At 33.7% G+C, this 13,153-nt stretch overlaps 2 protein-coding genes and 1 non-coding gene across 3 annotated transcripts; all 3 read left to right on the forward strand.

Annotated features, from left to right (window-relative positions):
- The first annotated feature begins 357 nt into the window (after window positions 1-357).
- Window positions 358-3,702, forward strand: LOC120089477 (UDP-D-apiose/UDP-D-xylose synthase 2). Its single transcript, XM_039046962.2, has 9 exons — window positions 358-962; window positions 1,178-1,270; window positions 1,424-1,531; window positions 2,232-2,346; window positions 2,444-2,577; window positions 2,676-2,777; window positions 2,865-2,957; window positions 3,050-3,185; window positions 3,275-3,702. Exons 1-9 carry the CDS (start codon window positions 690-692, stop codon window positions 3,388-3,390), a joined length of 1,170 nt encoding a protein of 389 aa, XP_038902890.1. The 5' UTR covers window positions 358-689; the 3' UTR covers window positions 3,391-3,702.
- A 1,370-nt stretch (window positions 3,703-5,072) lies between these two features.
- On the forward strand, window positions 5,073-5,154 carry TRNAS-GCU (transfer RNA serine (anticodon GCU)). Its single transcript has one exon. It is a non-coding gene; the product is annotated as a tRNA-Ser (tRNA).
- A 9-nt stretch (window positions 5,155-5,163) lies between these two features.
- LOC120087687 (protein RETICULATA-RELATED 1, chloroplastic) lies at window positions 5,164-9,247 on the forward strand. The gene is made up of 7 exons (XM_039044547.2): window positions 5,164-5,899; window positions 6,409-6,507; window positions 6,783-7,003; window positions 7,322-7,391; window positions 7,601-7,680; window positions 8,275-8,339; window positions 8,752-9,247. Exons 1-7 carry the CDS (start codon window positions 5,381-5,383, stop codon window positions 8,943-8,945), a joined length of 1,248 nt encoding a protein of 415 aa, XP_038900475.1. The 5' UTR covers window positions 5,164-5,380; the 3' UTR covers window positions 8,946-9,247.
- The last annotated feature ends 3,906 nt before the right edge of the window (window positions 9,248-13,153 follow it).

A 13,153-nucleotide genomic window follows, 5' to 3' on the forward strand; every position in this document is an offset into this window, starting at 1 on the left:
TTTAAATCACATATAAAATTATGGTTGAAAATGTAGTTAAAATATCGTATTGATTGGATAAGGAAAATATCATAAATATATAACTAAGATGTATTTTCAATATATATATAAAATTTAAATATTTTATTTTTAAGTTTTAACCCAATTATCTCAAGAGGAAATAAATTTAGGTTTGGACAATTAGTAGTAAGCAACCTTTAGTCTTGTGATGAATGGACATTAACAATTTAACATTGCTAATTCTTCAAATTTTAGGACTAAAATTAGACTGCTAGACTTTTCATTGATTAGGGACATGCATTTGCCTGGCCTCACCTCACCACTATTAATGGCATTTTTTTTTTTTAAAAAAAAAGTGATTTAATTCCCAATTTTCTTTTTCTATTCTTTTCCCCTCTTGTTGACAGACCTAGAAAACACGTGTCCACTCTCACGTAGCGAGTACCCAAAATTTCATACTCCCCGGTGGAACGGTGGCATTTTCACACACTCGCCTTCCGTCCGCCTTTTCTCTCGCTCTCTGGTTCCCACTCCTTCAATCTCAATAAATACGCTCAGCCTCTCAATTCTTCCTCACAACCGATTTTCCCATTTTCCCATTTCTTCAAGCTTGTTTCCTCTTTCCCGCAAGATTCTCACAAGCTCAACGCGGGATTTTCACTTTTGATTTGCAGAGTAGCAAAGCAACAATGGCGTCCGGAAACAGGGTAGATCTAGATGGCAACCCCATTAAGCCAATCACCATTTGCATGATTGGCGCTGGTGGGTTCATTGGCTCTCACCTCTGTGAGAAGCTTATGGCTGAAACCCCTCACAAAGTGCTTGCTCTTGATGTTTATAGTGACAAGATTAAGCACCTTCTTGAGCCCGATTCGCTCCCTTGGGCCGATCGTATTCAGTTCCACCGTCTCAATATCAAGAATGATTCCCGGCTCGAAAGCCTCATTCGAATGGCAGATCTGGTTCGACTTCTGTGATTCCTTCTTTTTTTGTTGCTCATTCTTCTGGGTTCTTGAAAGAATTGTCGAATTTTTGTTCTGGGTTGTTTGAAGAATTTGTCCTTCTTTGGGTCATTGTGGGTTCTGAGCCATGCTCATTCTTGTTATTGTACGTCTTTGTCATTTCTTTTAGTTTTAACTTCGTGTTTCGTGATTGGAATTCTGCTTGCATGATGTAGACGATAAATCTTGCTGCGATCTGTACTCCTGCCGACTACAATACGCGTCCTCTTGATACCATCTACAGCAATTTCATCGACGCAATTCCTGTGGTGTGTATGCGATTCATTTCTATTTCTTTCTGATTCTTGTTTCTTAATGTTTTGATTTGAGTATGTGTGTGTTACTTCTCAATTCAAAAGATTTTGTTATCGTTAAGAATTGGTGATTTGGCGTGTTTGATTTGATGTGCTTTCTTTTCGTAGGTGAAATACTGTTCTGGGAACAACAAGCGTCTGATTCACTTTTCAACTTGCGAAGTGTATGGTAAGACAATTGGAAGCTTTCTTCCAAAAGATAGCCCTCTTCGTCAGGTAAGCCATCTCTTTCTGCTTTCTTCTTCTCTCTTATTATGAATCCCTTGAATCCATTCGATCTATAATAATTTGCCTTACTTGTTCAATGAAAATGCAATGTCCTGGATCTTGCAGAGTCGTTAGGCAACTGTCATTGAATGCCCATGAAAGATTTTAAAAACTTGAACGTGAAATGAAAATAGAAACTGCATCTTGCTTTTCTTTATCTCGTAGTAAGAAAACTGTCAGATCTTGAAATTGAACCAATAATGCCCCTTCATAAATGATTGTCGTGGTTTGCTTGACGATGTTTGTATGCTTTGATCCACCATTTTTGGCTCTTCTGTTTGGCTGAAATGTAGGTTATAACAATATTGTACTTATTGATTTTGCAATGAAACTATTTGCTAATTTGAATTAATTTTCTGATTTGAAATATGGGGTTAATGTTTTGTGGCATCAAGCATTTTATTCTTTTGCTAGGTTCGAACTAATTGTAACAGAGTTCATGAACAACCTTTCTATAACATCGGGCTAACCACATGTTCAAAATTTTATACTATTTATGTTTTGTACGCCATCTTTTATCATGTGCATAGAATTTGAAAGATGACAGCTATTTATCTTGATGTTAATTCTCATCTAATCCTCATACAATAGCCTTATGGATAATAATAATAAGCTGAATACTGTATTGTTTGTCATTTGTTTACGATAGGATCCAGCATATTATGTTTTGAGTGAGGATGCTTCTCCTTGCATCTTTGGTCCCATCGAGAAGCAAAGATGGTCTTATGCATGTGCTAAGCAATTGATCGAGAGGCTGATTTATGGTTCGTTTTCTTACTTGTTTACTCTGACTTTATGGGAATAAGTACGTGGAAATTGCAGTTGTTCTTAGCCTTTGTTCTTTCTTCTTGTGTTTCACAGCTGAGGGTGCGGAAAATGGGCTGGATTTCACAATTGTAAGACCCTTTAACTGGATCGGACCAAGGATGGACTTCATTCCTGGCATTGATGGCCCAAGTGAGGGTGTTCCAAGGGTTCTAGCTTGCTTTAGCAATGTATGTTCGGATGTTTTGTTAGTTTCCTGCTTTGGCTTCTAGTTCTTTTTGTGACTCTTGCTTTGAAGAATGACTGTTTTGATTTTCTGGTTTTGCAGAATCTCCTACGCCATGAGCCACTGAAGCTCGTGGATGGTGGCCAATCCCAAAGAACTTTTATATACATCAAAGATGCAATCGAAGCAGTTCTTTTGATGATTGTATGACATTCCTCTTGTTTTTCATTGATCTTGAACCCAAAGTTTGCATGCAGTATACATATCTGAATTGTGTATTGTTTCGTTCAGGAAAACCCAGCGAGGGCCAATGGTCAAATCTTCAATGTGGGCAACCCCAACAATGAAGTGACAGTGAAGCAGCTCGCTGAAATGATGACCGAGGTGGGGGGCGAATCGTGTTTGGTTTAAATTTTTATTGTTCTTTTGCTTTTGTTAGATTAAGTAACTTAAGTTGTTTGCTTGGAGTCCGGTAGGTTTATGCAAAGGTAAGCGGGGAACCTTCGCTCGAGACACCGACGGTCGATATAAGCTCTGAAGAATTCTATGGTGTGGGTTATGATGACAGTGACAAGAGAATTCCTGATATGACCATCATCAACAAGCAACTTGGTATGGTGCTTGTCTCATTTCCTTTCGTATTTTCCTTCGATTATGATTAGTGATTAGCGATTTCAATCGAACTGCACAACTGCGTTCAGGTTGGAACCCGAAGACATCACTCTGGGATCTGCTGGAATCAACTCTGACCTATCAACATCGAACATACGCCGAGGCGATCAAGCAGGCGACAGCAAAACCAGCTGCATCCAGCTAGAGAATGTGATACTCTTCTCTTTTTGGTCATATTTTTTCTTCTTCTCAGGCTCTTTACAGGAGTTTTATTTGTAATATGTGGCTGTGTCCAAGCTTTTCTCCAATTCTTTTCTGAGATTATAACTATATGTTGATGGATGAGTCCCACATTAGTAACATTTTTTTTTTCTTCTTGATTTTGAAATGTGTTAGTTGGATAGGTGATATGTGTAGCCCTGTTGGGGAAGACTCTGTTATATGTAAAATGATTGAATTTCAAGCTTGGACTTACAAGTTAAGGGAGAATACAAGTAATCCACTGCTTTTCTGTCCATGCCTTAATCTAATTTAGTTGACTCAAATTTTAATAGTAAGGCATCCTGTTACTACTAGAATGTTTACTAACTACATAAAATTAAAATCCAGAATAAAGATTTAAGAATCGAACTTTTCCAAAATTCCAGATGAACTTTTGTGTTGGGTAAGCAAATGGAAAAGGAAGAATGAAGTAAAACGTTGAATATGTTTTATATATAATGCATAAAAATAAGGTTAAATTTCAAAAGAATAGTCTGAACTTTGTTTATTATTATTATCATCTTCTTTCAAAATGTTTCCCATATCAGTCACCTATGTTCGGGCCTCGTTTTCCATTTCTGGAGTCATAAAGTAAAGATAACAGGATGATGATGTAGCTTTTTAAAGCACTTTTAAAATTGAAGTTTGTGTATGTTAGGAGTCTAAAGTTATGGGGTTTGGTGGTTCCATATGAAAACCTGACAAAAAACGAACCCGCATGAAATGAAGTGCTTGAAAGCCAAAGAGAAATTGTGTTTTTGAAGTTGCTAGTAAAAAAGTCCAAATTGAAAAGCTTTTGTTCGAATACCCGCAGGCCGCATCCTATTCTACTAAATATTCAAAGCACGACAACGTTTTATATTTATTAACTTAAATAATATTATTCTAAAATTTGTTTTTATAATATTTTCACAAATATCTTTCAACGTCATCATCTTGTCGATATTTCTTTGGTAAAATTGGAAACTTGATCCTTTCATATGTTAAATTTTAGGGAATGGGTGTGACCCAAGAAGTTGAGAGAGTGGAGTTACCTCTATTTGAACCAAGAATTCATGGGTCCCACGGGGTAAAACATCAATTTTATATCATATTAACATTATGAATTCTATAGAGTTCATGGGTCCCATAACTAAAAAAAATATCAATTTTATGTTATATTAAGACTTTGGAGTCAGAAGGTCAATTAACATAGTATTATAATATTAACCTTGGTGTTAGAAGTTAATCCTCCGCACCACATACTATTTTTTTAAAAAAAAACTCTTTTGTCGTAAATTCCTTCATAAATCACTTTAAAATCATACGGTCATGTCACGCGTTTTCAAAATCTGTTATTTACCAATTTTTAGATTATCTTAAAAGCAGATATAATATTTAATAAAATTCATTTTCTAAATTTATAATTAAAATTAAAGTTTATTTTATATATCTATTTTAAACAATTATTTAATAATTAAAAATTATATAAAAAATAATATTAAGTCAATTTTGTTTATTATATTTAAAATATGATAATTTATTGTTTATTTATAGTTACCGAACACTAATACGCTTCTTCATATTAAAGTGAATTTTCGTTTAGTTCCATTATGATCATTTAAAAGTAGCGTTGTTTCAACTGAAGTCGCTTTGGCCGAGTGGTTAAGGCGTGTGCCTGCTAAGTACATGGGGTTGCCCCGCGAGAGTTCGAATCTCTCAGGCGACGAACCTTTTTATACTTTTTCTCTTCCAAAAAGTTAGGCATTTTTCATTTTCATTCTTCTTTTCTCTGTTTCATTTCGGCCAATTTCTTCCCTCGCTGTTCTTGCATCTTTTTCAACGAAACGCTTATCACATTTTAGGTATTTGATCGTTTTTCTTCCGCATTTCTCCAACTCGTCAACCATTTTCTTCTACGGCCTGCTATTGTTGCAAAGCGAGCTGCCACTACTATGTCTGTTACCTCTCCCACCTTCAATCTCTTCCATTCCACAGTTCCTTCCAACCCAGATGCTTTCTTTTCAAATCTCGAAGTTAGAGCTTCGGGATGCTTTAGATGGCCTTGTTCTGAACCCAGGGGATCCTTCAAGCTTGTTGCTCTTCATCATTCCTCGAATGTGAACTGCCGGATTCGACTTAATTGTATTTCGTCCGAGGCGGCGGCTGAGACCATCGTCGCACCGGAGGACTCTAAGGTTTTTGATGATGTTAATTCTGTATCTCGAATTGATGCGGATGGTGGCGTTGGAGGAGGTGGGAACCCGTTTGGTAGCGGCGGCGGTGGCGGTGGCGGTGGGGGAGATGGAAATGGTGATGGCGAGGATGAGAGGGAGTTTGGGCCGCTTTTGAAATTAGACGACGTGATCAAGGAAGCTGACGCTCGAGGAGTGAGACTTCCTTCGGATATGCTCGAGGCTGCTAAGGCAACCGGGATTCGGGAAGTTTTTCTTCATCGTTACTTGGACTTGCAGGTATATTTCATTTCTAAGTTTTTGAAAGTTAATTAATTGAACATATAATGCTTAGCACTTGAAATTATTTTGGATTTGTGATTAATTGCTGAGGAAATGTTGAAAGAACAATGTTCCTTGGCTCTTGTGCTTCACAACGCTTGCTGTTTTTAGTTGGCAGCATCATGAGGAAATCGTCGCAGCATTTAGCTCTTTGTTTCCTTGACCTTAAAACAAACATTAGGAAATGAAGCTTTGTCCAATATGTGAAATATTCCCAATATGATTGAACAAACCTTTCTTTCACTTCCCTGTTATCATGATTCTCCTTTTAACTTTTTCTTCTTGTTTTTTTCACCATTTATATATATGTTAAGAGTCATTCGCCCCTTCGTTCTTTGGAAATTAATGATGTATGTTTCCTTCTTCGTTTGAGCATCAAGATGGCTTTTTTCCCCCATAATTTGAAAATTTTGAAAGTTCTAATATGTAATATGATAATAAGGTAAATTCTCCTTTTGTGTTTACAGGGGTCAGGTTGGTTGTTAGGCTTCTTGATGAATTCATGCTCCATGTTTCGTGACCGAATGCTAGCAGATCCATCTTTTCTTTTTAAAGTTGGAACAGAGGTTTGTTTGGTGTTATTCAAATTTAATATAACCCAATGATCCAAATTTAATATAATCAAATGATCCACATTTCTCGCCATAGTTTTGCACATCATTGACAGTACCTTTTACTATGAGAAATCACATCATTGACATTTAAATCCAGGATTTAAGTCCCTTGGTTTTATGCTCTAACTGATTCCTTGGTGGTTCTCTTCGATCAATTCAGTTGATTTGATGATTAACTGTAAATTACAATTCCTGATTAATGGATTTAACAAGCTTTGCGGATGCAGGTAGTCATCGATTCATGCTGTGCTACATTCGCCGAAGTTCAGAAAAGGGGAGATAATTTCTGGCCAGAATTCGAGTTGTTTGCTGCTGATCTATTGGTTGGTATTGTGGTCGACATTGCTTTGGTTGGTATGTTAGCACCATACGCTCGTATAGGACAGCGGCCTGTATCAAGAGGATTATTGGGACAGATGCAACATGCTTATTCTGCTCTTCCTAGCAGGTTAATATCACATGACACCTTTCCGAATGAAATTCAACACCCTTATAAGACTTGCAGTTCCCTGTGTTGCCTTCTTTTGTATTTTATTTACTTCTTGCTGCTGGATCCTTCACAAAGTCTCTTGTGCCACGACTTTGTTTAATATCTATTTTTTCTCTCAAGTATGAGATGATATTTTCAAAACATTGGATGGAAGATCAGATTCCCAAGATTTGGCCTCAATTTTCTGACCGTTCCAATTTTCCTTGGATTTAGAATTTCCACGCTCCATTTTGTCATCTATGACTAATTACTTATTATTATTATTTGCTTCTGCAGTGTTTTTGAAGCTGAAAGGCCGGGGTGTAAATTCACAGTGAGGCAGCGAATTGCATCATATTTCTACAAGGTACTGATTGCAGCTTTCTGTGAGCAATGCTTAAACTACAATTTACTTTCCCATCATTGTTTCTTTGTTGTTTTGGAACTAAGTGCTCAAGACATGCCTTTGTTTGTCTTGTTGCTGCTGCTGCTGCTGCTGTGTATATATATATATATATATATATAATTTTTTTGGGGTTTTATTTAACTTGTTTTCATTGGTGCATTCTGGTCCAGGGTGTCTTGTATGGCTCAGTGGGATTTGGCTGTGGTCTCATTGGCCAGGGGATTGCTAATTTGATCATGAACGCAAAACGGTAAGCCTGTTTAAAGTATTCCTTATGTGTCTTGTTTTTTAAGATGTCGGATGTTGTTTTGTTTTCTAATATTATTATGTTACCATAATCTTTTTATTGGCAATGTAACTGTTTACCTCTAAGAAGGACCTGATTGCGTTGATAAACTCATGAACTTCGAATTGTTCTTTGACTGATGTGTGTTTTTATTGCTTCGAGTCATTGATATTGTAATTTCTCTGATTTAACTGTTACCCTTTAATTGATATTGTTTTTATTTAACTTTGAATTGATATTGGTTTTATGGCTTCTTCTTTCTTTCTTTCTTTTTTCTTTTTAATTAATTAATTAATTTAGCTCAGCTGTTGCTTTTTGGTATTGCAGTTTTTTGTGTATACAGTAACACTAATAAAAAAGAACATGTACTAAGTATTATATTATATATTCTAATTCTTTATTTGTCCCTCAATCTTGTTTAATAAAATAATTGATTATGAATTATGATACTTGTAAAAGGTTTAAATCCATTCATCTATACGCTGATGCTATATATATAAGACGTCCATTAAATCTCTATGTAGATCCTCATCTTTGGAACTGTATTTAATAATTCAGGTGTATAAAGAAATCAGATGAGGATGTTCCTGTGCCTCCTCTTATTCAGAGTGCTGCTCTCTGGGGTATGTATTCCTTGAATCGTCTCTATTTTACTTTACTAATTTGTTTGTTAATGAGACAAATGATCTTGTTTTTCTGAATTAATGTGGAGCAATTTAGCATAGTACATCATATCAATACTTCTTTCTTTGGTTAAATTATGATCCATAATACTTAGGTTGGTTTACAAGTCACTTATTTCTTAGGATTTTACTTGCCCATCCATTTTATTTTGGTTTACCAGAAGTTTGGTCAAGTTTCAACCTGGAAAGAACATCAAATTCTTTCTGGAAAGAACCAAAAGCACAATACTTATCGTTTTTATCAATCTCTTCGTTAACCTGTTTGGTTCGATCTTCACATCAACTACAACTTGAAGGCTACTTTTATGTATATTAACGTGTCGCTCTAAGTCCTCTCTTTTCCCTCATTCAGGTGTTTTCCTTGCCGTATCTTCCAACACTCGTTATCAAATTGTGAACGCACTTGAGCAGGTCGTCGAAGCATCACCTTTGGGAAAGAAAATTCCACCGGTGGCAATGGCTTTCACAGTTGGTGTGAGGTTTGCCAACAACATTTATGGTGGTATGCAGTTTGTGGATTGGGCAAGATGGAGTGGGGTTCAATAAATTTTTATTTAACATGCTGCATTAATTAGCCTTAATCTTAAAGAAAAGAAAAAAGCCCCCAAATTTGGCTCCCTATAAGCGCAGTGTTGTATCTTGATCTTATATAAGTTTTAGGTTTAGGAACTCAAATCTCTTTCCCTCTCAGAGTTGGGTGGGGCAGGCTTAGATAGGATGCCAATTTTCCTATGAGTATCCTTCACTAGTACTTAGGAATTGGTAGGATCATGGCTTTATTTATCGGATCATTTGATTGAATGCATGGAAATTTTGCAACACGGCCCACTAATGGTGGAGCTGGCAAATTCACTTGATTTTTTTTTTCTTTTCCCTTCACTTTACTCCTTAATTAAACTTCTTCCATTTTAGTGTGTTACAATTTAGTTTTTGAAATTTAAACTATATAATCCTAATGAATATAGTTCAGGTTTAATTAGATTTATTACATATTTAGATAAGTTCCAAACATGTTATAAACTACGAAGATATGGAAGGAATTTAATTCAACTTGAAACTTTAGTCCAATTAAGTTGTTACCTCCTAAAGTTTAGGAACTAAATCCTTATTTAAGGACGAAAAGTAATATTTAACCTTTTAATTTCTTGTTATCTTTTAGATTATGCACAATAAAATTCTCACGAGACTATGAGGCTATAATTTGCTTCTAATCCGTTCGGAATGGAGGGAGGATCTCCCTTTCAAATAGGATCAAGGTGTTAAATATATCTTTTTTCTTCTTCTTTTTAATCTTATTAATGTACTAAGCTATGTTTTTTGCTTTGTTTTTGAGTCCTATCATTGGAAGATAGGGATGATTATTGGAGGCTAATCCTAAGTTATGTAGTCTTCATTTCTTACTCTGCCTTTTCTACCAAATCCCATCTCTAAATTTCTCTAACCTTGAAATTGGAAGACAGCCAAAAAAAAATTGGCAGAAGGTTGAATGGGTTGAGCAATGAGAATTTAAATACTACTTTGTTCTTGTACTTTTGGTTTTGATTCATTTTGGTTATCGTATTTTCAAAATATTTATTTTGGTCTCTATACATTCAACTTTAGTTTATCATAGTTTCCTATACTTTCAAAATAATTTTTGGTTATTTTGGTCTTTGTATTTTTAAAAAAATTAAAAAATTAAAATCAATCAAAGAAGAAAGTACAAACATCAAAATAAATATTTTAAAAGAAGAGATCAAAATAAATCAAAATTAAAATTATAAGGACTACAATGAATATTTTCAAAGTACAAGTACAAAAAGAAACTCTAAAAATTATAGGAATCAAAATAGTATTTAAATCACATTCTGATCCCATCCTCATAAAACATAACTCGGCTCCATTCTGCGGCATGTGGCCTCTATTGCAATCATTAGTTTTGACCTGCAACAGTGTGGAGAAAAAAAAAGGAAATCCAGCCATAACTCTATATTTCACTCGCCTTCTCATTGAGAGCGCCAAAGAAACCGGTATCCCGCCGGCCATTAATGCCGGTGTATGGACGGCGGTCTTCTTCCTTTTCCGGTCAGGCCTGGAACACGCTCCTGTATTCGATTCTCCTCTCTCGCCCATCGCTCGTGATGGAGATGCTAGCGATGTGATTCTGGGGAAAAACCTCATTTATATCTCTAAATGTTGAAGGGTTTGTTAGACTTGGTGTTAGTAGTTACATTTGATTAATTTTAAATTGCCAAATGTTATGATATAGTTCCTTTTAAATAAGCTGAAAAACACAAGGAATATCAAAGATGAGAAACCAAAATGGTTAATATCTATTTGCTTCTACCATTTCTCTCTAGTATTGAGTTGGTTTTTATATTTAGACTTCGTTCATATGAGGTGAAATGTACTAAATCAATGGTAATCTGAAAAGTGGATCTCATTTTATCATGTTGTTTACTTTGTTTTGTGTCCATATGGATATCTAGGCCCACATTCAACTTTATAATAAAAAAATACAATCTCATCGAGAAGTGGAGGGTGATTAATATGATTGCATCGAGAAATTACGTTATTGTTATCGTCACATTTATGGTTACCATGACTATTTATCCTAAATAGAAATAATAATAGTAAATGTGATATATTCAACCTTCTAAGTAAACGTTATAAAAAAAACAATGATTCATAATTCTAAGTAAACATGATTTGAAAAAGAAAAAAAAAAAACAATAATAATAGTTGATAATTACAAAATGAATTGTAGTAGTATTTTGACTAAGAACTTTGAGGGGATGTTGGGGTAAAGGGTGGAATAGTGAAGAGTAATGAGTTAAGTCTAGGAATTTTTGAATTATTAGGACCCACTTGATAAGATATAAAATTAGTGTTTTTAGTGGTGGGACCCATAAACTCTTTGGGTCAAACAATGAATGAAGTTCATAAATCGGATGCGACACGATACTACGTTAATTTTTAAAAAAATGCGTTATATATATAGTCTAATTAATTGCTAGAATACTTATTTTAAGTTAGATTGAAATAGATTCAAGAAGAGAGTGAAAATTTGAAAAAAAAATCCAGTAACGTCGAGTGAATGTCGAGCCTCTAGAGTAGATGGTAGGAAAGAAATAGAAGATGAAGATTGAGGAATGAAGGGCGTGTGAATCATGATTTAAATAGTAAGAGAGAAGAAAATAATGAAGATTTAATTACGTTTTGGGTTTTTAATTTTTTTTTTTAATTTTTAATTTTTATGTTTTTATCATTTTTAATTTATTTTGTTTTGGATTGCTCAATTTAAGTGGACTTTTATGTTTGGAGGTGATTTTAAAATGGTTGAAATCACTTTTGTCATTTTCAAAATCACTGTGAAACATGTTTAATTATTCAAAACTAATTTTCATGATATGAAAATTACATTTAAAAGTATAAATTTGAAAACTATATTAATTTTGAGTAATTAAAAGTGTGTTTTCGGGGTGATTTTAAAAATGAAAAAAGTGGTTTTTTATGGTTTTAAAATCACTCATGCACTAAAATAAAATGGGTTGAGGGTTGGGTTTTTAAGTGGTTGGGCTTATTTATTTATTTTTTTTAAAAAATGATCCACGTATCTGGAAAAAAAATAGATACGTATCTACCACGTATCTGAATGTATCCGTATTTGATACAGATTCTCTTACAATTAGAAGTATCTGTGCTTCCTAACCTACTTCCTTACTCCTACTTCTCAACTCCTTAGTCAAATACACGTGGAAAGATTATAACAAATATTTTTAAAATTTTAAATTAAAGATTGATGGACTAAAATGAGATTTTCTTTCTCATGGACAACATATTTTAAAATATTCAAAACCTTATAAATCTCAAAAGAGTATAAGGAATATTAAAAACAATAATTTATATTATACATCCAGCAATTGTACTTATACATTATTTTCTAACACGACATTTAAGGTTGGAGGATCTGAATATTGGCCTTTTAGTCGATGGCAGACGTCTAAATCAATTGAAGTATACTGAGAATACCTTTTGTAAACATATTTGTAATCGTTAGAGTTAATATTCTAAACATAGGTTAAAATATCATTTTAGTATTTATCTCAAGGACTTATTCAATTTTAGTTCATTTACTTTTAAATAATTAACTTTATATATTTTCGATAAATCTGAAATTTATTCACTACTGTTAGTTTGTTGTTGTATCAGACTTTTTTCTATAAAGCATATTTGCACAATACATTTCTCTTGCTTGACCTGTTAATTTTTCGTTAAAAGTTAAGTATCAAAATTGTAATTTCACACAAAAACACAATTTAGTTCAAAGGTTAGAACTGTAAATATTTTACAATTTAGATGTGAACATTGTAGCTTTGTTTACACATCAACACAAAAAGTTAAAAGATATGACATTTGCATTGAAACAACATTTAAATTTAAAAATAGAAAGACAAAATTTAATATAAGCAATGAAATATGAGGAAGTACATGTATAATAAAATTAATAGTGGGTTTGAATTACATTTCTAACAATTTAATTTAAAAAATAAGTAATTTTAGAAAAAATTAAAGTAATTCAAAATAATTTTTCAAGTGTATTTTAATCTGTTTTTATAAAAATATTTAAATAAAAAATATATTTTTTAAAATACTTTTGTCTCAAATTAATCCAAATTGGTAATGTTTAGACGTAACATCTATCACATGTATTCCCTCTAATTATAATAAAAAAATATATCAAATTTCGTTTATATATTTTTTAAAAGCTTGTT

This window comes from Benincasa hispida, chromosome 10, assembly GCF_027475165.1.
Source record: "Benincasa hispida cultivar pf3 chromosome 10, pf3_genome.v1.1, whole genome shotgun sequence".
Taxonomy (NCBI): domain Eukaryota; kingdom Viridiplantae; phylum Streptophyta; class Magnoliopsida; order Cucurbitales; family Cucurbitaceae; genus Benincasa; species Benincasa hispida.

What these genes read in the sequence shown, in the direction of transcription:
- LOC120089477 (XM_039046962.2), top strand. Translation starts at nt 690, where the DNA reads ATGGCGTCCGGAAACAGGGTAGATCTAGATGGCAACCCCATTAAGCCA. An exon ending in TCATTCGAATGGCAGATCTG is followed by an intron (nt 963 to 1,177) that starts GTTCGACTTCTG and finishes TGCATGATGTAG; the next exon opens with ACGATAAATCTTGCTGCGAT. An exon ending in GATCGAGAGGCTGATTTATG is followed by an intron (nt 2,347 to 2,443) that starts GTTCGTTTTCTT and finishes TGTGTTTCACAG; the next exon opens with CTGAGGGTGCGGAAAATGGG.
- LOC120087687 (XM_039044547.2), top strand. Translation starts at nt 5,381, where the DNA reads ATGTCTGTTACCTCTCCCACCTTCAATCTCTTCCATTCCACAGTTCCT. An exon ending in TTTTTAAAGTTGGAACAGAG is followed by an intron (nt 6,508 to 6,782) that starts GTTTGTTTGGTG and finishes TTGCGGATGCAG; the next exon opens with GTAGTCATCGATTCATGCTG. An exon ending in TTGCATCATATTTCTACAAG is followed by an intron (nt 7,392 to 7,600) that starts GTACTGATTGCA and finishes ATTCTGGTCCAG; the next exon opens with GGTGTCTTGTATGGCTCAGT.